This window comes from Cydia splendana, chromosome 12, assembly GCF_910591565.1.
Source record: "Cydia splendana chromosome 12, ilCydSple1.2, whole genome shotgun sequence".
Taxonomy (NCBI): domain Eukaryota; kingdom Metazoa; phylum Arthropoda; class Insecta; order Lepidoptera; family Tortricidae; genus Cydia; species Cydia splendana.
The window spans coordinates 13,250,229-13,274,723 of NC_085971.1; the positions used below are offsets into that span (position 1 = coordinate 13,250,229).

At 39.2% G+C, this 24,495-nt stretch overlaps 1 protein-coding gene across 4 annotated transcripts in view; it reads left to right on the forward strand.

The window, feature by feature from the left end:
* LOC134795584 (protein phosphatase 1 regulatory subunit 16A) overlaps positions 1–24,495 on the forward strand; it is an 80,306-nt gene that overhangs the window by 47,222 nt on the left and 8,589 nt on the right. For 2 of the 4 annotated variants that reach the window (XM_063767475.1, XM_063767472.1), the window contains exons 7-9: positions 2,803–2,938; positions 3,478–3,595; positions 23,763–24,231. In XM_063767475.1, the coding sequence (XP_063623545.1) occupies positions 2,803–2,938; positions 3,478–3,595; positions 23,763–24,231 (723 nt within the window). The remainder of the gene's footprint in view (positions 1–2,802; positions 2,939–3,477; positions 3,596–23,762; positions 24,232–24,495) is intronic. The other 2 variants (XM_063767476.1, XM_063767473.1) reach the window with 2 other exon arrangements.

A 24,495-nucleotide genomic window follows, 5' to 3' on the forward strand; every position in this document is an offset into this window, starting at 1 on the left:
TTCATATATCGCCTAACAGCTGCTATACAGTGTGTTTTTTTTAAGTGGGACAGTATGGGGAAATCCCAAAGTATAAGAGATACAGGGAAACTGTCTTAGGAAACATTAGGTACTTTTTTGTGAAAAAAAAAATGGTATAGTCAAAATTTTGGTCAAGTGTGAGTTGTCCCTAAAAATGATTAATTTTGATGAAATTTTTTTTTGACGCACATCTACTCAGTTTCATGAGGGGATCATTTTATTGTATGGGAAGAAAAAAATCGGGACAGCAGAAGTTAGTCAAATTTAAGAAAATCGTTTTCATTTTTACAACCCGTGTAAATTGAAAACCACTGCCCACTGCAAGGTTTTTATTTAAAAAATATTGCCTATTCCAGTTTTACATTTGAATTTGGAACACTTTATTTGGTTTAAAAAGGATTAAAATACTTTAAGATATTCTTACGCGAGCCGTACCTTACAAATCTAATTTAAAAAAAAAACAAATTTTAAATTTGGAACTTCTTGAAACAAACAGTATTTTACTTGATATTTCATTGTTTAAAGTTAACATTATGTTAAGTTTTCGTCATGGAATTACCAAACTCGCATAAAGTAGATTTAATTGAAGCGTATTTTGTAAATTATCGTAGCTCTGTGAATGCGTTACAGTGGTATCGGGAACGTTATCCGGACCGCGATCAACCGGACCGCAAAATTTTTGACAAACTGGTGAAAAATTTAAGAAAGGGAGGCTGTTTTAAATTAAAACGGAAGAGACGAGCCACAGTAATAAATGAATTTACAACTATCGCAATCTTAGGATATTTTGAAGCCTACCCAAAAGCCTCATTGAGGGAAGCTGCTAACACTATCGGTGTGCATAAATCTACAGTACGAAAGGTATTGAAGGCTTACAAGTACAAGTGTTACATAGAAGGTCATCTTGTACAAGCATTGCTTCCAGGAGACACTGACCGGAGATTAGCATTTTGCCAGTGGTTTGTAGCATGCTCGATTAGAAACCCGTCTTTTCCAAGCCGGATTATTTGGACAGATGAATGCAATTTTTCAAACAATGGCATGTACAATAGAAAAAATAATCATTTTTGGGCACGTACAAACCCCTTCCGAACTACGGCAACCCATAACCAGGTCCGCTTTTCCTTTAATTGTTGGTGTGCAATATTAGATAATAAAATCTTTGCCATTAAAATTTACCATGGAACATTGAATAGTCAAAAATATCAGGAAATATTAAACATGGCTGTGGATTTAGTAGATATGGCAATTCCATTAAATAATTTGAATAATATCATCTACCAACAAGACGGCGCCCCTGCCCACAATAGTATCGCTACGAAACAGTTTTTAAATGAACATTTTCTTGATCGCTGGATGGGCACAAATGGCCCTATTAAATGGCCACCACGTTCACCCGATTTAACACCGTTGGATTTTTTCATTTGGGGGTACCTTAAAGGTCGAATTTATGCAGATACTTACAACTCGGTACAAGAGTTAAAAGACGCAGTGCATTATCATTTGAACAACATACATCACAACGCCTTGTCTAAAGCTACCAGAGGTGTTCTGAAACGCGCTCGTGCCTGCATTCGACAAGAGGGAGGCCACTTTGAACATTTACTTTAATGTAAAATTATTTTATTAAATTTACCTAACTTCTGCTGTCCCGATTTTTTTCTTCCCATACAATAAAATGATCCCCTCATGAAACTGAGTAGATGTGCGTCAAAAAAAAAATTCATCAAAATTAATCATTTTTAGGGACAACTCACACTTGACCAAAATTTTGACTATACCAATTTTTTTTTCACAAAAAAGTACCTAATGTTTCCTAAGACAGTTTCCCTGTATCTCTTATACTTTAGGATTTCCCCATACTGTCCCACTTAAAAAAAACACACTGTATACCAGTACGGTACATCGCACTCAGGGCGACACGTATGTACATTTATTGACCTATTGTCTTAACCAATGGAGATCCCATTCTACAACTTCTAGTGTATTTTGTACATACTTAGGGCTATATTTTGAGATGAAAAAAAATAAAAAAAAACTGGTCAAAGTTTTCGAAAAATGGTTTCGAAAAGTTTACTTCCGGTTTTAACCATTATTTTTTTTTTTTCAAAATTGATTTCTTCGCTGAAAAGATCATTAAAAATTCTATACAAAACGCTTGGTTTAATAATAAGTTATATATTATAATTATTCGATATTCGAGTTTCAAAAAATCGGAATTTCAATTACGGTCATTTTTGAAAAGCTCATAATTTTTATAATAAACGTCATATATAAAAAATATTTGGCGTCCGGTTTTATACCTACTAGAAGAAGAACTAAACCAAATATAAACAAATTCGGGAACCTCATTTTTTTTCCTGTCCGCTTCATATGAAATGCCCCTATTGTAAAATATTCGTCAAATTAAATTGTGTTGAATGGTTCGGTACTTAAAACTTTGTATGCAGTATTTGCAGTTCTTGACAGTCAGAGATATCAAATGATGCGCGCGACTACAGGCCAATATAAGGGCTGATTTAGACGGCGCGCGAACTTGTATGCGATTTTGGTTACATTGCGGACTGTTGGTTACGTCCAATTCACCCGACCGATCGAAACCCGTAAAGTAATGAAACTCGCATGCGCGTTCTCGCGTCGTCTAAATGAGCCCTAACTTACCAGCATTCCGGCGTGGCGTTGGGTTGGAGCCGTGCGCGTCAGCCGACGTCTATGGCGGTCAACGGTACCTAAATTTGGATTTATTCCGTTTCCAATAAGACTCATAATCGTTTGTCCCAGACATCTGCGAGGAGGGCGAGATGCGGCTGCGCATCGTGCGGCTGGCCGCCGAGCAGGAGGAGCACCGGCGCCGCGCCCTCCCCTCCGAGCGCCGCGCCGGCGCGCGCCGCTCCTCCTCCACCGCCAGCAGCAGCCGGTACGTACTCACCCGAGGCTTTTTAAAATACAACCTAAAATGTTAAGTCATAAAACCAATATAACCATAGCCACCCCACACTAGCGTCTTTCGAGCGTCGGCGTCTAATCAGCGTTATAGAAAATGGCGTTGCTGCGCAGTTGCGTCAAGATTGCGTCGAGCAGCAGCCATAGAGTTGACTAGACGCCGATGCTCGAGAGACGCTAGTGTGGGGTGGCCCTATACTCTCCACGTTTCCGGATGGTGAAAATACTGTTCAATAGGGTATTTTCCTATTAGTCAAATCAGTTACTTTTTTAGAACCGTCAAAACGATTTGCTTATATGGAATATATATGAAACATTACATCGTGACGTCACTGTCAACTCACCTACTATTTATATTTCTATCCGATTTATTAAATAGAACTTGTGTTTAAAAATAACCCCTATCTGTGTTTTTCTAATATTTAATTATCTGGTGCTTTATTTCATGCATGGTATAAAATAATTTATTTTAAATACAGTATAATACCCTATTAACGCTCCATTTCCTTGCAGTGTCCGGTCCGTCCGACGCACGTCTCTACGCGAAAAGCAAATGGCGGCCAAGGCGGACGCGCGAGGTGAAGCGCGCCTGAGGGAGACCTTCGATTCAGTCGTCGACGACGATATGCAGGTATGTAAACCCTCTTATGGTATAAAGTCCAGTCCACACTTTTGAGTATTGATGTAATAGATGTAATACCTACTTTTATTTATCTTGTCATGCGTAGTGGTCTATCGAATTGCTCAGCTCGGTGTTAATTTTGAGCTTGTTTCAGTCATCAATAGGTTCATCAATTCGCTTAGCATCTTTGCATACAAACTTCTATGCAGGGGGGTCTCTTTTCTCCGCAGCTCACTGTACACGTAGGAATTTCATGTTACTCTTGTTCATATGAATGAAGTGGTACCGAGTAATACATTTTAGTTAGTGAAAAAAAAAATCTTCGATATTCCAACGTTACAGCCTGAATAATAAAGAAAACGCTTCTAAAACAGCTTTGCTATTTTGTTTCTTCAGGCGCTAAAGAAATACAGGTGAATAGGGTTTTACGAAGCACTAGAGTGGAAACAAGCAGTTTATTTGGGTGCTAGACTTTGTACCCACTTTAATCGCAGTATATCAGACCTTGCGTTGTCGTGACAGATCAGTGCCAACCCGTCGGGATCTCGAAACACTGAACAAACCAATTTATAGTTGGTCAAGCAGATCTTGTCAGTAGAAAAAGGCGGCAAATTTGAAAAACCATCTATAGTATAGGTATACGAAACGGGTAACTGAATAAAATGTGAGTGACAATATATGGCTTTCAACAGTCCTGCCAAGACTCGTTCTATATGCACGATTTGTCGAAAGTGTGGCCCCAGCATAAGGAGCTTTGGAATCAGGGGATTATTTTAACTTATCGCATTATACCACATTTATTATTGTATTTATGCGCCACGAATGCTCGACGGCGATCCGTAAATGGGAGTTTTCTGCACTAGGACTTTTCTTAATTCTGTTAATTTCTACGGACTGTTTGTCAAACAAGAAACAATGCATGCCGCGCATACCTCGTTCTAACTGTTGTGACTAACAAATGGTAGCAACGGAACATTAGGTCTGCTCTAGTAATTAAAGCGTGTTCTATATTACCCATAACATGACCATGCAACAGCGACGTTGCTTGCAACGCTCATATAGCGATTGATTTAGACTATTTTAGACGAACCATTTTAAGAATGAGCTCTGATTATTTGGTGCTCGTGTGTGGGTAAGGTTATAATTTGTGACGTTCCACGGCAAAAGGTACCTTATGGCGGCTGGCGCTTACGCCGCATAGCGCCGCAATAATATTGGAGCGGCGTCAATAATAGCGTAAGCGCCAACCGCCATAAGGTACCTTTACTCGTGAGACGTCACATATTTTCGACTTAGTATGCCAGCGCATGCATCGTTGAATGATGTGAATAATTTTCGCGGAACATATAGGGTGTTTCTTGAACTGTTGTAACCATACTGGCAAAATTTATACCTAGGTGATATTGAACAACTTTTAGGATGTGACCGACCACGAAATCCTGGGAAACAATTTCATACATTTCGGCTCATCGGCTGATCATGTCTACTATGCCTTTGTGATATCGGCTTTAGACCACCCACGAAATCACGAAAATAAATGAGTATCCGAAACGTATGGGACGTGCCATTTTTGTTTGTTGTGGGCAATTTGATTTGATCATCCTATCAATATTTGACAGTCCTGCCACGCGTTTGACGTGTTGCCTCCCTGTGACACTTACGTACCAATTTACAAGTGCGAGAGAGAGGCAACACGTCGAACGTGGTTCGCGGTAGGCCCTCTGATCATTGTCTGGTAGGTATTCATGAGTTGGAGTGAGGGTATGGCTTTCCGAGCAAATTCCGGGCCATAAAATTCTAATCCAATGTTGTCCATATTAACGTGTTATTCAAGGATAAGTTAGAATATATCTCATTGCTTGAGCACCATTGATTTGTTACGGAGTTCATATTCTTTTAACTTAAAACATCTATCTTAAACGTTTTGCGAACCTCACTCGCTTTACTCACTCACATCGCCCAGCAATCAGCGAGGTAAACACACCACGCAACATCGAGCACACGTAATTAAAATTATCATAATTGACATCCATCTCGTGCCCATAGTGTAAGTGCGTCACTAGGAAATTATTCCGCTTTCAACTTTCCCGCGGAAAAACCGCCCCTGTGAAAAACTAATGATCACCGTGAAAGGGAAAACGCGGCACGCTACGTCATAATTTATGAGATATAGTGTCTGTGCTGTACGAGTCTTTTTTCTGACAACATTGAATATTATAGTTGAGTTGGGAGCCCATACATTAAAAGTACCCAAATGCAGTTTGGTATAAGAAATCTTAATTCAAGAGTTACAGTCGACGAGTAGATTTTTTATTTATAAGATTGCCGTTGACTATGCCAAAAAGTCGAATTTAATTCCAGTGCATTTAATCGTCAGGCGTTATATGATAACGACAATTTAATCTACAAACATAACCAGATCTTCTCATTAATTAATTCTACGTTCATTAAATTTGTACCTTAAAAATATGTAAATACTCTGTTTTAGTACGTTAATTGCTTAAAACTAAGGTTTAGTTAACTCAACGGAGTGTAGCGTGTTAATTAAATTAATTGTACTATCGTAAACACTTTCAATTGATCATTCATAAGCCTTACCGCAGCGACATAAAGTCGATAAAAGTTCAATGAAGTATTCGTGTTAGTACGAGTATTTTAACAATATGAGCCCGGATGAGATATGAGGTTATCTCAGTTATTAATCTGTACATTGAGCAAATCCGCATCGCGGATGAGCGACTGTAGAGGTTGTTATCGAAACTGTAATTAGTACGAGGAAAGGTAAGGGTATCTTGTTTACAAGTTTACGAATTCTAAAGTTAGTAAGTAAAATTGCTTACAACGCGCTTGTCTACAAGACGCCGTATAACAGTGATTGTCTCAATTGTCTCTTTCACGCGTGCGTTGTCAAAAATTGACTTTTGCTTTCTCAGGAGCGTAACCCAGTCCATCGTTCGCCAGCTGGATGAGATTAGCTCAGGGTTGGGACAAGTGGCGAACTCGAAAAGAGGCCTACAGTAAACAGAGGGCGATAAAAGGCTGAAATGATGATGAGATTTTGATTTCTTAGAAATGCTTACAGCAAATTAACTGACCCTTAAAATTTGGTCATTACATATCGGCCCATAATATACAATTGTTTAAAGACATAATGCAACTGACTGTAAGAGTTTTTTTAGTGCGCGTGAAACAAACAAAATAGTTATTTACGATACAAGTGCGGAAAAGAGGAAATTCGAAACGAGTGGCGATAAATTAAAACACGACAGAAGGGAGTGTTTTAAATCGACATGAGTTGCGAATTACCTATTCGCACGTGTATCGTACAACGTTTTACAGTACTACATATGGCCCTTTAAACTTTTGACATAGGTACACTTGTGCGGGAAAGTAGGACCATATGTACTGTAAAAGTAACGTGTGGCATCATAGTCATACTGCTCTTTATTTTATAATATATTGAAAGTCTATCATTGCTCTATTATCTCTGAAAATTAAGACGAAGAAAATGTAATAAAAAGTACAGGCATGTTATTTCAAACGCTTAGCACGCAAGCTAAGTACATAATTTAAGCGCACTCCTATTACGCCTAGCTATCGCGTATCTCGAGACCATATTAACGCTGGTTTGCTTGTTCCGTACTCAATAAGAAATGGAAATACATTCTTTACTCATTTTAATTAACACTATCATAATTACACTCTTAACCTAAATAGTTTCTCGTAAAATTTACGACTAACGGATATAAAGAAAAACCATGAAATGAAATTGGAACATTCACGCTATAGACTGCGTATGTACTACGGTGTTCAAATTCTTTGGTCATCTGTGCGTGACAAGCCACTACCTAATTGGCACGGACGTTGATGCATTTGCTATCGGACGGATTTACACCATTGTAGTTTTACAACATTGTATGCAATAACGTTCGTTTAATACGCAAATAAAACTTGAAATACGGTAGCTTATACGCAGTGATGTCTCTTATGCGTTTCGCTTTAATGAGCTGTATTAATAGTCAAGTCGTTGACGTACCATTTACACAGTAAATTAAACACTACATCAAGGGTATGACCAACAGACGTGTTTGACTCGTATAATGCTACGCCGCGAGCAGCACCAGTCACCACTGTTTTTTATCCTACACCATTTTATACTATAGAAGTCCTTTTTCATCCCTACATTTTAGTAAATATTTTTATTAAGTAATTTACATTAATATAATGTACAAGACTTAAACGTAGACGCAACTAAAATAAGCGGTCGCGCTCCCATCTAAATTAATCTGAATAGTAACAACTATCAGCCGTATTCGAACAATGAGATACGTCAAATACTAGATATTGAAACGATATGGATTGGATATGTCAGTGTCAAACAAGTGTCAAAAGTGACGTTTTTGTTTGAAGAAACGTCAATTTTGACCATATCGTTTCAATATTCTATTTGACGTATCTCATTGTTCGAATACGGCTGATGTGTCGTGACCACGAGTTGTCTTATATAGGTACTCCATCTTGTGGATCTGTTAAGAACCCTTTAGGGTGATATTCCACTTGTCCAAGATGTGAGACGCAAATACACATTGGACAAAGATCTTGGACAAGTGGAATACTATCACCCTAACCATCTTTAACTATATATGTAGTGAGTCCTAGATTTTGTTGAAGGATATGCAGTTGCGTAGAAATGCTTGAGAATTTATGACAAAGTAGCTACGATCAAATGGAAACTTGGACAATGGTGCAACTATAAAACGTTCTATTAAGCCTAGACGTTGCATTACCTAGGTTTATTGTAGGCGATTAAATCGTGCCTGTCGAAATACAGCAATTGGTGCCGATTTGGTTGCGATCACTGTTGCGTGCGAACTCTTACAGTCAATTACTACTGCTAGTTTAATTATGTTTATAACGATACTGTAAATCTGTAGAACTTATCTTGTGAGAGTTTATATATTTGAAATTACGTAATTCTAATAGCTCACACCAAACATATCCATTTTGTCTCGCGCCACCCTCATGCTTCTGGGAGCCCCGATTTTAGAGGAATCTATACCGGCGTCTATAGGATCTAAGGTCACAATTAACCCGCACATGGCAATGTACATTTTGCGCCTTTGTCTATTCTCGCCGCGTTTTATGTATATTCTCCGCTGCGCCCCTGTCTGGAAATTTCCCATGATTACGGCAAACGTTGATCGTATTCTGAAAGAGGCGGTTGGTAAAATTCTGAATTTAAATTTTACTCCCTCTAGTTGGTCTCAGGCTTCCCTCCCGATAAAGTTTGGTGGGCTCGGTATCCGGTTGACGGCGGATCTAGCGCTCCCAGCGTTTTTGTCATCTGCCTACAGCACACTCCCTCTCGTCGGCGGTATTCTACGTATCCCTGCAACCGCTGACGTGTCGGTGTCGTGCCTGACAGAGGCCGAATTTGCTTGGAGGGCTGACCATGTTGTCGACCTAGTCCCGGAGGATAAGTCAAGCCAGGCAGCGTGGGACATTATCAACGTTAAGATGCGACACCAACACCTCGTTGAGGAATCCCGTGACCACCATGAGCGAGCTAGACTCTTGGCTGTGTCGGAAAAGGAGTCGGGGTATTGGCTGCACGCGCTCCCATCGCGCAATCTCGGCACCGCACTAGAACCGAATGCTCTGGAAATCGCGGTTTGCCTTCGTCTGGGCATGAAAATTTGTGAGGCCCATGCGTGCAGTCGCTGCGCCCAACCGGTGGACACTTTAGGACGGCATGGCCTGCACTGCAGGATGAGCGCTGGTCGTTTTTACAGGCATTCTACTCTAAATGATTTAATCCGCCGCGCCCTCAGCACTGCCTCTCTTCCCGCGACTTTGGAGCCGTCAGGCCTCTCGGCGGCTGACGGCAAGAGACCTGACGGCTGCACTCTCGTGCCATGGAGCTTGGGACGCCCCTTAGCGTGGGACGCTACCTGCGTCGATACGCTGGCCCCGTCCCACGTTGAGGGGTCTGCTCGGAAGCCTGGGACAGCCGCGGACCAAGCACAGACACTGAAGCGCCGCAAGTATGCGTTCTTAGCGAACGAATACGAGTTTGCGGCGCTTGCAGTGGAAACATTGGGTCCTTGGTCGACCGACACCAAAAAATTAGTAAAGGAAGTGTCGGCTCGATTGGTAGGCGTCTCAGGCGACCCGAGAGCGGGCTCGTTCTTTGCTCAGAGGCTAGGCCTGGCGATTCAGAGGGGGAATCCCGCTAGCATTTTGGGGAGTTTCCCGGAAGCGGGTGAGTTAGGGGAGGTATTTTACATTTAGTTATGTTTTAGTTTTAACGTAATTGTAGCATGTTTAGGTTTAAGTAGAAATAATTAGTTTTAAGTGCTTTAAATCGTGTAATAATATTTGTTGTACTGTAATAATATGTTTCATAATAATAATTAATAATATGGGGAGGGTCTTAGAGTTGTATAAAGTTGATGCAGCTTTGAGAGCCTTCCTAAGCGCGTGTATGAGACAGTGGACCACAGTCCTTCGTCAACCAGGAGGCAGGGATGACCGCCCTGGCCTGCAGGATTTTATAAGGATTGAGCGAGGAATTTTTCAGGGCGACAGTCTGAGTCCCCTGTGGTTCTGCCTAGCTTTGAATCCCCTTAGCACCCTGCTGAAGGATTTGGGACTAGGTTGCCGGCTTCGGAGAGAGGGTGAAGTCATTTCTCACCTTCTGTACATGGATGACCTCAAATTATTTGCACCAAATAGCCAAGACCTGTCGGAGCTACTGAAAACCACGGAAGTCTTCAGTAGTGCCATCAACATGGAGTCTGGTGTCGATAAATGTGCGTTATGTACAGCGGGGGAGGGTTGTAAATTCAACAAATTTACAACTGTCTGAGACAATGTCTTTCAGATATATCTCTGAATCAGAAACCTATAAATACCTTTGTATGTCACAGTCGTTGGGTATTAGACGGTCGGTGAAGGAGCGCTTTTTCAGTCATCTCACAAAAGTCCTTAACAGTCTTTTGTCAGGTGGCAACAAAGTGCGCGCCTTCAACGCCTGAGTAATGCCCCTACTCACATACTCCTTTGGCATACTAAGGTGGACTCAGACCGAGCTGGACGCCCTGGATCGCAGGGTCCGATCACTGCTCACCACACATCGCATGCTACACCCACGCTCGTCAGTTATGAGATTGTACATCCCACGGAAGTGTGGAGGCCGAGGCTTCCTAAACGCCAAGGATCTCCATAACCGCGAGGTGTACAATCTCAGGAACTATTTCCTTAACAACGAGTGTGGGATGCATCGTGATGTGGTGGCAGTAGATAGGAACCTCACGCCGCTTTCCTTGGCAAACGAGAACTGGCGCAAACCTGTGGTACTAAGTACTGCGGATCGCAAGGCGGCATGGGAGAGTAAGGTGCTACACGGGCGGTTCTACAAGGCCCTCACGGGACCCGATGTGGACCTGCTCGCGTCGGTGAACTGGTTACGATTCGGGGACCTCTTCGGAGAAACCGGGGGTTTTGCCTGTGCAATTGCAGACGAAGTGATGATGACGAACAACTATCGGAAATATATCCTGAAGGACGGTACGGTCGACATTTGTCGGGCATGCCGCCGTCCCGGAGAGTCACTCAGGCATATCATTTCCGGTTGTTCTCATCTTGCTAACGGCGAGTACTTGCACAGACATAACCTCGTAGCCAGGATTATTCACCAGCAACTTGCTCTTCTATATGGCCTTGTGGACCGCGAAGTACCGTACTACAAGTACTCACCTGCGCCTGTTCTCGAGAATGGTCGTGCGTGCCACGCTCTATTGGGATCGATCTATCATCACTAGAGATGGGTCGCGGGTATTTACCCAATTTACCCACCCAGGTAAATACCCGGTAAATACCCATCTACCCGGTATTTACCCGTATCTACCCAAATGGACGGGTAGATTCATTTCTTGTTGCACATGTCGATTTGTGTTAAAGTGGAGATATAAACCGAGTTAATGGTTGTAATTATTGTGTGTCATTTAAAATGAAATGGTTTAGTGAAACTTGCAGTTGTAACTAAGGAATTTTTAGTACAATTTTGATAAATATTAAAAAAAGGCCCTCATAAGAGTATTTTTTTTAGATTCGAGTAAATTATCGTACTTATACGTTGATAATACACATTCCAACTTCGGTCGGCAGGGGTGTGATTGCGGGGAGGGGGGTAAAAGTGAACTTTTTCATATAACTTGGAATCTGTCATTAATATCGAAAAGTGTTGTATGTACAAACTAAAGTAGACATAATTTTCTACAAAAAAGGTTATATACATTTTTGTCCTAAAACTAACTGTATTTGACTTATGATCTTCCCAAGTTGTGATACTGCACAATTTTTTTTTATTATCATTCATAAGTAGTCTTTATTTTCATCTTTCTAGTGTATATTAAAAGCGTTTTAAAACATTTCCGGAACCCAGGGAATGATTTTACACGATTTTCATAATTGTACTGATATCTTAAAATCGAACTTCACCTCATAGCAACCTTTTCGTACTTAGTTTGAACATACATTTTATGTAACATTATAAAAAAAGGGTGCGTCCCACGAGATATAACTACATAATATATAATTTCATATTAATAACGTTCACAAGATATAATGAACGTTTGCTATAACATCAAAATCAATATTTTTATTAGTAATAACGGTCATTTAACATAATACTCATTTTGTATAATGATTTTTTATATAACACTCAAATACTATAAATTCAGTTTATATAACATACATAACGTATATCGATCATAGTATATACTATCTTTTAGTATAATGATTATAAAATATAATAGCGTATGATATACTAAATAGGTTATAACTCCTACCCCTATACAAAACATGCTGTTGCCAGAAAAGTAGGTTAGGTTAGGTTAGAACTGCGACCTCTACAGAAAACAAACTGCTGCCAGAAAAGTACGTTAGGTTAGGTTAGAACTGCGACCCCTACAGAAAACAAACTGCTGCCAGAAAAGTCGGTTAGGTTAGGTTAGAACTGCGACCCCTACAGGAAACAAACTGCTGCCAGAAAAGTAGGTTAGGTGAGGTTAGAACTGCGACCCCTACAGAAAACAAACTGTTGCTAGAAAAGTAGGTTAGGTTAGGTTAGAACTGCGACCCCTACAGAAAACAAACTGCTGCTAGAAAAGTAGGTTAGGTTAGGTTATTCTATGCTTGTTCTGTTATGTAATGATATGTGTTGTAATGTTAAGTGTAAATTTTAATTTTCGTTCTTCTTTTTTTCTCTTTTGTCTGTTACCAATTTTTTATGCCACGAATAAACTATTTCTATTCTATTCTATTCTATTCTATTCTATTCTATTCTATTCTATACGAGCATTATGCATTTTGGTGTTAGATGTATTGAGTAATATACATTATAAATCTGAGATATTATGAACATTATACATAATGATCGTTATATACAATGATATTATACTTTAATAACGTTATACTTAACAAAAATAGATATTTTGATGTTATATCTAACGTTCGTTATACACCTTGAACGGTATACAAAACAAACTTATACAATATGAGCGTATATAATATGAATATTAGAGTATAAATTATTATGTCTTATATTACTTACCCATAAAAAAATACTTAAATTAATCTTATTTATACTCACATACCATTAAACACATCAAATTAGAAGAAAAACGAAAATACCCGCGTATTTACCCGCGGGTAGGTAAATATCGGGTATTTACCGGGTAAATACCCGCTCTCGGGTATTTACCCGGGTAGTTACCCATCTATAATCATCACTGACAGGACTATTGTAGCCAATAAGCCTGATATTGTGATAATAGATCGATCGCAACGTCGGGCCGTGCTCGTTGACATCACCATCCCCCATGATGAGAATCTCGTGAAGGCCGAGAAGGACAAGTCCAGTAAGAACCTAGACTTGGCTCACGAGATAACCGCCATGTGGGATGTTGATTCGACGATCATTGTCCCGATAGTCGTTTCAGTGAACGGTTTAATAGCGAAGAGTCTCGACCAACATCTCGAGAGACTCTCGCTAGGTGGTTGGATCAAGGGACAGATGCAGAAGGCGGTGATCTTGGACACGGCGCGGATAGTACGTCGGTTCCTCTCTCTGCAGCCCTGACCACCGGTAGCTTGGGCCTTGCCCCGCTGCTGGCGGCACCCTAGGTTAGGTTTTTTATAATGTGTTTATATGTATTTTTTATTGTTTTGTAAGTGTTTTTATATTTTACTTTTATCTTCATATTACAAAAACCCTAGCCTAAGAAATATGATGAATAAAGAGATTAATAATATAAATAAGAAAAAAAAAATCTAATATACAGGGTGGCTAAAAAATGACTGCATTTCCGTTGTCAGGTGGGTTTTGGGATTATACTGAGCAACTTTTACTATGGGACCAACCCCAAATTCGCGAAAAAAAAGTTTTCATACATTTTGGCTGGTCCATTTTCTATGGAAGGGTAATTTTTTTTTCGCGATTTCGGGGTTGGTCCCATAGTAAAATTTGCTCAGTATAATCCCAAAACCTCCCTGGCAACGAGAATGCAGTTAGTTATTTTTTAGCCACCGTGTAGGTATATTATACAAAATGTAAAGAATTAAGATCTTCTTTTATTCAGAGTGTTAAATTCGAAGTAGTCGATCTTAGGTTATATTATGGATGACGTGTTCTAAATTTTAACATCTCTTATTTCGTAGCCGAGTTGTTGAGGTTCAAACTCCTTTGAAATTGCCTGATCCGCTACTTAACTAAACTACGCCCCACAAAAATGCTACAAGATTACAAATACAACACAATACAAAATATCATAACGCTTTACCAGCGATTAGCCATAACTAGATAAAATTCCATCCTAATTATCATATTTCCATCGGTTATCAGCCATAGTTTCTCGCTTCATCGACCGCGTGAGATCTGGGCAAACATCACAATTATACATTAAATGGTGCATGCTATTGTAATGGCCACAATTATTACTTGGATGAAAGGCTTTTTGTGTGTCATACTTAAAATTGCAATTGCTTGTAATTGAGCGTATTATCAGATCAGTAGACCAACGGATCTGGTGCCGTAGTCAAGATGAAAATCGTTAGCGACAGATACAAATCGAAAAGTAAAATTGTATCGGGATAACAGCTTCTAACGAAAAGTCACGTGATCTTTTCCTTACATTACAGGGGCGCGTAGCCAACGTATAGTGTGAATTTTACGATCTGAGCTAGTTTACTCAAAGAGTCTCAAGAATACAAATACCATTGAGTGGTAAACTACAAATTAGGATAACCACCTTGTAGTAAAAGCAGATTATAACCGCCTTGAAAAGTTAGTATAGATTAACGACTCTATTTCTTTATACAATAGACTACAAAATACACTAACTAAATAATGGCTAACATAACTTTTTTTGCATTTAACAACCATCGACACTCACTTTACAAAAGATTGAATATGATATTATCTTTTTAGACCATTTTAACCCCATTCAACAAGGAATAAGGTTTAAAATTCAGTATACATACACTGTACTTCTAACTTATTTTGTAAGTAAATTGTTTGGCGCCTACGAGAACAAAAGCAGATAATAGGATTCTTATAATACAATGCCATTGTTAGTACAGGTAAGTGAACAAGCTCAGTTCAAAAAATTATATCTATACCAATCGTTTCTAATACTCATCTACACTAGTACGACAGTGACAGTTGCGTTTCGTTGGCTACGGAGCGTTAACGATTGCACGTTGGCTACGCACCCTGGAGTTTCAACCGCCGTTTACGTTACACGATTGTGTCTTGGCCCCGGATGGCATATTTTTATTATAATTGTTGGTGCATTGTGTATTCTGACCAAAATAATGATTTTACTAAGTAAAGAGAGTGTCGTATTTTATGACTGCAATTTTGACGTAATGTTTGTATTATTTGTTTACCGTGCCCTAAACACGGTATTTGTTTGTATGATCTAGCAAGCTACATTTGTGCAATACCAGTGCTACAATGCCATTGTTTGGTAAATATAATCTTTACTATCAATAGCAATGCAACACTACGAGGGTCGCACTGAAAGATTCGGGAATGGGACACTTAGAAATAACATAATAGAAACAGGCATATAATTTATAAAAATGTAACTCTTTATAAAACTTTTAAGGTATATTCCATTTGGTTGTCATTTGTATTTAAGAATTACTGGCAATTTGAAAATTGTATGTCGAACATTATTTGAATTTTTGGCCAAGTGATTTTTCGGATCATATTTTTAAACGGTTTTCAATATGCCCTCAGCGAACAAATAAAAGTTACAATGGGCTTCTGTTATTTTTTTATGAACTAGAGTTCATCGTACGCTCGTTTGCAGTTAAAATTAAATATGAAAGTCACTTTCATTTTATACCATGGGTGATCTTAAAGAAGCATGTCATTCCAAAGCGACGTCAAAAATTTAAATCGCATTTGTGCTGTTAATTAAAAAGACTGCCAAAAAAGTTGCATATCGGCAGATTTCAACATTCCTAAAGATTCATATGACAACAGTAAAAAAATCTTTTATATATATATATATGTAAAAAAAACTTCAATTCCGTTGGCTACTCCACGAATTTCATACAAAACCACTAAGGCCCCAAAATCGCCATACAAAAAGGACTTTGGGATTATGAGCCGTGTGCATTACAGAATGATTACTTTCAAAAGAAAATTTATATGCGTGGTCAGTTTGAGTTTAAGTATGCATTAAAATAAAGATTGACTGTCTAGATGCGACAGTTTTCTCTATTCCCGACATTTTCAGTGCAACCCTCGTATGCACGAAACGGTTTACGTCGATCTATTTGCGTTTTGCTCATATCACTAATTTTACTTGTCTCTTTTTTCATGCAGAGAAATACAGAAAAAAATAACCTGGCATGTATTTGTTCACTGGATTGGATTGCCAAATGTTTTTCGCTTGAAAACCTAACTTGTTTACCGTATAATGTACTAGACTGTACTGTACTTTTTTTTTGTTAGCCTAGTTTAGTCTTCCACTGCTGGGCAAAGGCCTCCCCTCCTTTCCTCCACTCAACCCTGTCGTTTGTACGTCCCCGCCAATCCCGGCCTGCACCATCGATGGGGTTCCGTGGGTCCCACTCGGTAACCATTTTGGCCCACCTTTCAGGGTGCATGTGGCAGACATGTCCCTCCCAGTCCCACTTAACCTTAAGCCATCTACTTGAGCTGTCAAATTTGCGGACACAATATTTTGTATTATTTGACGACCGGTCTGGCCTAGTGGGTGGTGACCCTGCCTGCGAAGCCGATGGTCCTGGGTTCGAGTCCCGGTAAGAGCATTTATTTGTGTGATGAACACAGATATTTGTTCCTGAGTCATGGTTGTTTTCTATGTATATAAGTATGTATTTATCTATATAAGCATGGTATAATAATATACTCCGCCTGGTACTCCATTCCCGTCTTTTCTAGGTCACCTAACTGACACGGGCCTACGTCATCATGCGACAGCGCTATATGATAATATGCGATAGCGCTATATATAGCGGCCATGTTGTTGTGACGTAGGCCCGTGTCACTCTGGGAATGGAAGACCATGTTTTATTAGACTATGTATATAAGTATGTTTATATCGTCGCCTAGTACCCATAGTACAAGCTATGCTTAGTTCGGGGCTAGGTCGATCTGTGTAAGATGTCCCCAATATTTATTTATTTATTTATTATTTTACGCATCTCATGTCTGCAAATTCAGGTTTAGTCGGTAACAAAGGGTCGAAAGTAAAAGTTTTTTTCTGTTTACGTGTAGTAGTAAATTATAATTTGAATGAGGCTAATTACGGTATATGAGCAGCAATTATTACGCACTTGCCTATTACCGAAGTTAAGTTATTATTTCGAAACGTTAACCATAAACTTTGTAGCTGTAACATTTCATTTTCTAGAAAAATCTGCGTTAAAGTTACACATGCAGTTTTACTGAGGTGGTTGTTAAGAATTATGATCAATTACAGAGTGGTTGAAGGCCGGCTGAATGAAACCGTTTAACTTCCCGATTCGAACTTTAAGATACGTCAATTAATAGATCTAGAAACGATATGGATTAGATGTGTCTAGTGATAAAAGTGACACCGACATTAGTGTCACTTTTATCCATATCGTTTCTAGATCTATTGACTGACGTATCTTAAAGTTCGAATCGGGCCGTTAGTCCCATATTTCAGTGACCTTTTACTTTACTAACCACCTGACGAAATGGTAGCACCCTTATACATTAAAGTTTTACAAGCCTCAATTAGTTAATTTATGTTTTATCCCTTCCTTACAAATACATAAGTCAAAATGACAGGTTCGGACAAACGATTAATAACTAAGGGCCGATACAGACGGACTGCAAATCGACTGCAACTTGTATGGGCACTGCAGTTGCAGTTGGCGTTCAGTCGGCGTGCAGTTCCCATACAAATTGGAGTCCGGTTGCAGTCTGTTTGTATCAGCCCTAATTGGGGCTTGTAGCGCGTATGAATAACGCCATAGGTCATCGTCATAGTAGGTATTGTAGCTTTTCATTTTAATGTAGTATTCCTATTTCCTTCGCACTTCTTCTTCTTCTCTGTCGTATCGCTCTTGACAGAGCCGTCGTGGTCACGTTGAGGCGTCCGCATCGGTAGTAGAGGCGGACACAGCTCTTCGCACGATCTCCCGCCATCTCTCCCTGTTGGCAGACTGTCTGGCACAGTCAGATACGCGGTTTCCCACTGCGGATTTTATTTGGTCAGTCCAGCGCATAGGTGATCTGCCGCGCGATCTGGTTCCCTCCACTCTTCCTTGTACGTCTGTACGACCAGTCGCTCTATGGAGTCGTTATCTCGCCTAGAGACATCCTTCCATCCTTCGCACTACGTTATATTATTACAGTTATTGTATCGCTGACTGTACCGATACATTGTACTCGCATTGCGGTAGGTTAATTCGTGTGGGGAATGCTCGACATTTCATCGGTATGCTCATTATCGTTGACTATACTTTCTCTGTTCTCCAATAAACATAACTTCACCCGATAAAATACATGAGTTACGTTTTCCAAGCTATTGGTTACTTGTTGCTTACAGTTTTTTTTGTAGTTGACAGTACTATGTGACAATAAAATTTTAATATTAGTTCAAATCTTTAGGTAGGTAGTCTCAACTCTCATGAGTCATTAATAAGAAAAATCCATTCTGAAATTATTATTTTTTTATTCCTAGAATAGAACATTCGAGGTAATAATTTAAATGTAAGTAATTCCGACATTCCTCCTTTACGAGTATATTATGATGGTTCTATAGTAGGTAGGTATTTCTCATTACAATACGATACAATACAACAATCTGTCATACCATCACATCATGTACAATGTTAAGAAGTGCATAATGATGATTAGTCACAGAACTGACATCCATTATCATATACCCTTGCAAATAACAATATAGTCTAGAAGGCAACAGTATTTTACTGCCATCCAGGCACTGCAATATCGTTCTTTCCTTCGATTTTGACAGTAGGAAAAGAGATGAAGATTCGTATTTTGGCTACACTTTTTAGGGTTCCGTACCCAAAGGGTAAAACGGGACCCTATTACTAAGACTCCGCTGTCCGTCCGTCCGTCCGTCCATTCGTCTGTCACCAGGCTGTATCTCACGAACCGTGATAGCTAGACAGTTGAAATTTTCACAGATGATGCACTTCTGTTGCCGCTATAACAACAAATACTAAAACCAGAATAAAATAAAGATTTAAGTGGGGCTCCCATACAACAAACGTGATATTTGACCGAAGTTAAGCAACGTCGGGTGGGGTCAGTACTACTCAGTACTTGGATGGGTTACCGTTTTTTGTTTTGCCGTTTTTTGCATTATGGTACGGAACCCTTCGTGCGCGAGTCCGACTCGCACTAGCCCGGTTTTTATTAGAACGCCTTCATACAACTAGGTTACTACATTTTCTAGGCTTTAATAGTCATAGTTACCGTCTACCACTCAATGTTAAGTATATATATCTGCTTATATATGTTATGTAACTTATGTAGTATCGTCACAAACGCTTGTTCTCCATTCGCTGCAGGATCTATTCTGTTGGTGTACTTCATTTGCGCTCTCCTCGTAATTACGTTGCAGCACTCATTAGTACTGGAAATATTGTAACAATACCTCCATTTGGCACCAATTTAGGTCAAAACCTTTTATCATTAGCGCCTATAATGTAACCTTGAAGGTCTATTTTACATCGTCTTTAAAATAACATCAGTTGGAAAATGTGCGTCCATTCTTTGGGGCAGCTACAACTCTCTACAAATATACGACAAATATAAGTAGGGTGAAAGGGTTGAAGGTCTTTCCACTGTCACCGTTTTCACAGAAAGGAAAGGGAGTACGGTATTACTTAGCCCTAGCAGTATCTTTTACTCGCAGTACGCTAACTGACCTTAAACAAGTTTGCGGTTTAAACGTAATAATATAAAAGAGTTTTCACTTCTCATGCTCAAAAAGTGCGTAGACGACATAAAATCGCATTTTATGCTCTAGAGCATAAAGTAAAATCATCTATTACGACCCTTATTGACTTAGCAATAAAGTCCAAATTCTGCCATACAAACTGCCAGCTCTGCCGGCGCGCCCCCGACCGGCGCTCTCCCGATCGGCGTGCCCCGCGCCTTCGACCGGCCTAAGAACAATTTTCTTTAGTCTTGAATAAATACGTTAAAATAACCTAAAATATTTGATTTTTTGTATATTTTCCTCGCAATCGAAGTGAAAAGCAGAGTGTAAAATGTCCATTTTTACCCTCGTCTACTATTTTGGTCTGAGCGAAGCGAAAATTGCCTCGGGTAAAAATGGGTCACTTTATGCCCTTGTTGTACAATCTACTATTTGCAACTTGCACCAAATAATTACCTGTTTTCACAACCTGGCGTTTGCCCTATGTTAACGTATAACAAGCTACTCAATATTGATACCATACCATGGTGCACAAATAAGTCTTTGGTGTATCTACAAAATTTTCCACGTAATTATGTTAGTGTGAAATAGGGTATTGATATGTCAGTTACAAACTCCAGAAAAGCTTGATACATAACTCAGTTATCGAGGTGATCTGCTGAATGCCAAAAATTGGGCTGTGATTGCTCTGTTGTCTGCGCCGTATCAGTATCGAGTACCAATTTGGTACGATTTGGATTCCGATTATTCTACTTTTGTTTGTTTTCGTAACTTCAGGTATCATCAGCCTATTAAAACTGCGTAACGCAAATTGCCTACAACTATGCAACAAAACGCGTGAATTCTTTGTTGATTTGTTAAAATTACAGCAAAGTAGTACTTTACAGTACCATACACCCTAATCCGGGATATGAGTCAAATTTCAGCTAAATGTTCAGCCGTTTATATGCATTATTGTGGAGCAAACATCTGAATATCGAAATATCCTAAATTTCATATTCATAATCGGTAAGATATTTTAATTTTATCTATAATCGCCCACAACTATGCAAACACAACGAGTTCTTTGTTTACGTGTAAAATTTACAACATTCAGTGAGTGGCATCCCGTTCCGGTGCTGATTTGACTGAGTGCGCCGCGGACTAAGTTTTCCTGCGATTTCCCCGCCGGCGCCGGCCGCTCAGTCCGCGCCGCGCGCGCGCATACGCACATTCCTCCTCTCGATAATGCATTTCGATATACTTCAAAAGTTCTTCGCACTTCAACTCTTACTTTATGGCCACATAAAGTGTTAGCGATTTGTTTTCGCAAAGGATTTTTTCGCGGGTGTTTTTTTAAAGTGTTTGCTTCAGCATGTCATTGGATATTATGTTTTTGACAAATGACAATCTGCGGCGGATGCGGAAGGAGCCGCAGGTTCTAGGACTTCGTTATCGAGTATGTTTGTTTACTTATTTATTTATTTAATATTTCCTCATGCTAGGCCAAAATGTGCCACCTCCATTTGCTAGAAATCAAAAAAAAAATCTCTGAAATAATTATTAAATAGGTACCTACGTTCAGATTTTCTGTACCTGCCTAGTTCGTTTTATTTCTACGAGCTTCACCCAGCCGATGAAAATATTCAAGGAGTTAATAGAAAGTTCTTTGAAAATAACATGAAGTTGATAAATGCCCAGTGCAATGTGCTATAACTTTATTGATGTTACATATTGTAATGATTAAAAACTAGAATTAGTTATGATGTTATCAGCACTTTAAATTAATTGAAAACTTATTTTGAAATATCGTATCATGGGGCTCACCCAAAACATCCCTATTCTCATTTAATAATATTAGGTCCTTACCTATGAAATTGGCGTTTTTGTTCATAGATATAAGTCTGATCCTAGTTTTTTTTTTTTTACAAAAGTACATACACAATTACAATAAAACTACAGTGCACTCAATAAACAACGATTTTACATACAATTAATTGTTATTTTTTATTGTTAAGTGTTCAGAATTAAGCCTTGAAAATAGGTCTTTTCATGTGCTGTCGGTTCGAGTATTAAAATTACTTATATTTTTCTAATGGTACCAATTTTCAAGAAATGGAGATATTGAAAACATACCTTAAAGGTGTCAAAAATTACTGGAAAAATTTTGTTTGGTTTGAATTAGCCATCAAAAAAATATCCGCAAAATTAATTGTATGGAAATTCGTGTTTCGTTGAAATTCTCCGAACAAAACGCCAATTTCATAGGTAATGACCTAATATATATAATACCTACCACGAGTGCATCTGATTATGGTTAGATGGTTACGTATAATACATAATAAATAATTCAATAGCCAAATATAACCGTACGTTACGTAGTGTAGGTTGCATGGTAAAAGCATCTTTCATTTGCTTAATTTTAATATTAAAAGTATATGAATTGAATATTTTAACAGATCTTTATCTTTTAATGTTTTTAATTATTGTTATATTCTTGATTACAAAAGTGTAAATACTATTTCTTCATAATTACAAGTTATTCGATTCGGGTTTGCTCTAGTTTCGGCCGAACCGAACCATTAGCCGAAACATTATTTTTATGCCGCAACCTGCCGAAACCGTAACTTCGGTCTGACACTCTTAAATGCCTGTGGGTTATAAGTTGTGATGATTCAATATAATTATGTAGAGGTGGACATACCTAGATTGGCGCGTATAATATGTTGTTAGGTCCTACTAAGTTTTATAATCGATGTGATGTCTGTCGTTACTTATAGTCGTAAGTATCGCTAGAAAATTATCTAACCTAAAAGATGGCTGTTTACACGGGCTTTTTGAAGTTCTTTTAAAACTTGTCAAGAGAATTAATCTAGCCGCCGGATTGAGTTAGTTACTTGCACTTAGTATAATGAAGATAAGTGGCATTATTTGAGCATCTTAACGCACGAACGAGTTTAATTGTACTATTGGCTGACTAAATGCTCACTATTCGAAATCTTTTGTGCTTGGATGGTTATTGGTTATGACAACGATAGTCCGATGGATGTCGATAATTTACCTTCATGGGTTCATATGTGTACTGTGTGTACATAAATAGTATACATTACATTTACATAGCAAGTTAATAGATTTAGATGATGCGAGAACTCGCATTCATTACACTGCGAGTTGATCGGTCGGTTGAATTGGACGTAACCAACAGTCCGCAATGTAACTAAAATCGCATGCGTGTAAATTAGCCCTTAAGTAGTTTCCTGAATACTTGCACCATTATATCACCAAAGATCGGCACGCAGCAATTTGCAATGACTTCTAGGTTGGGTGTCAGTAAGCCTTACTGACATTCAAAGTCATTGCAAATTGCTCCGTGCCGATCTTTGGTGCAAGTATTACTTAGGTAATTGGATTATCTAAATATACACAAAAAAGCGATGTTTGGCAACTTGATATGAAAATGACTAACAAATTGACCCATTTTAATACTTAATCTAATAGATAGGATTCCAATAAAGTTTCCGATGTCCGTAATGAAGAATAAGAGGAAAGTGTTGATTTATTGCTATGAACGCTATTTAAAATAGTTATATCACTGGTAAAACACATAGGCACAATATAAAATTTCAAAACCGATTTATAGAGATTTTACAATTGCCAGGGCTTTCGAATAAATTCACATTTTTTTAAATTGCGTTTTTTTTTATTTACAGGGCTTATCGAACGGCGTGGAAAATGATCAGAACACTGCTAACATACCTCCCGGCGACCTCACACACAAGCGCCTCTCCACCGGCTCCACCATGTCCAACCAAAGCGGCGACTCCGGCAACGTGGACTACGCCCCCAAACACCAGTACCTGCCCCACAGAGAGGAGGACAAAACCTTCACGCAACCCAAAATAACCAACCCCCTGTTCGGCGTCAACGCCGCCTCACACTACGCCCCCCAACCGGTCCTAGAAGAGGAGCCCAAGCACTACGAAAGACCAGTACCCAACGGCATCAGAAAAGCCCCCGAAGGCCAAGACAACGATACCCTCAAAAACGAGGACGCGATTGACGGTAGGAAAGACCTAGTAGTGAGCCCGAACCAAATCGCCCTCACAGAGGGCGCTGCCACCTACACTACAGACAATAATGGTAAAATCAATGTTCATGTCACCGTCATGATTAACGCAGGTAATTATATGCATCCTTACGATACCCACATATTTATATATAGCACCGGTTTTTAACAATTTATATACAACGTTTATCTAACAGTTTTTGCACAGTGATGGTTTATAAATACATGTAATGGAAGGGGCCTGCGGTCCCCGGGTCGAGCGCTCGAGGATGCATATCTGAGGCAAGCGTCTCCTTGTAGTTGCATGAATTGCATGGCGTGTTCGTTCATATTTCTCCCTTATGATGCGAGTTAGCTCTTGGTCGAGTTTTAAAAGC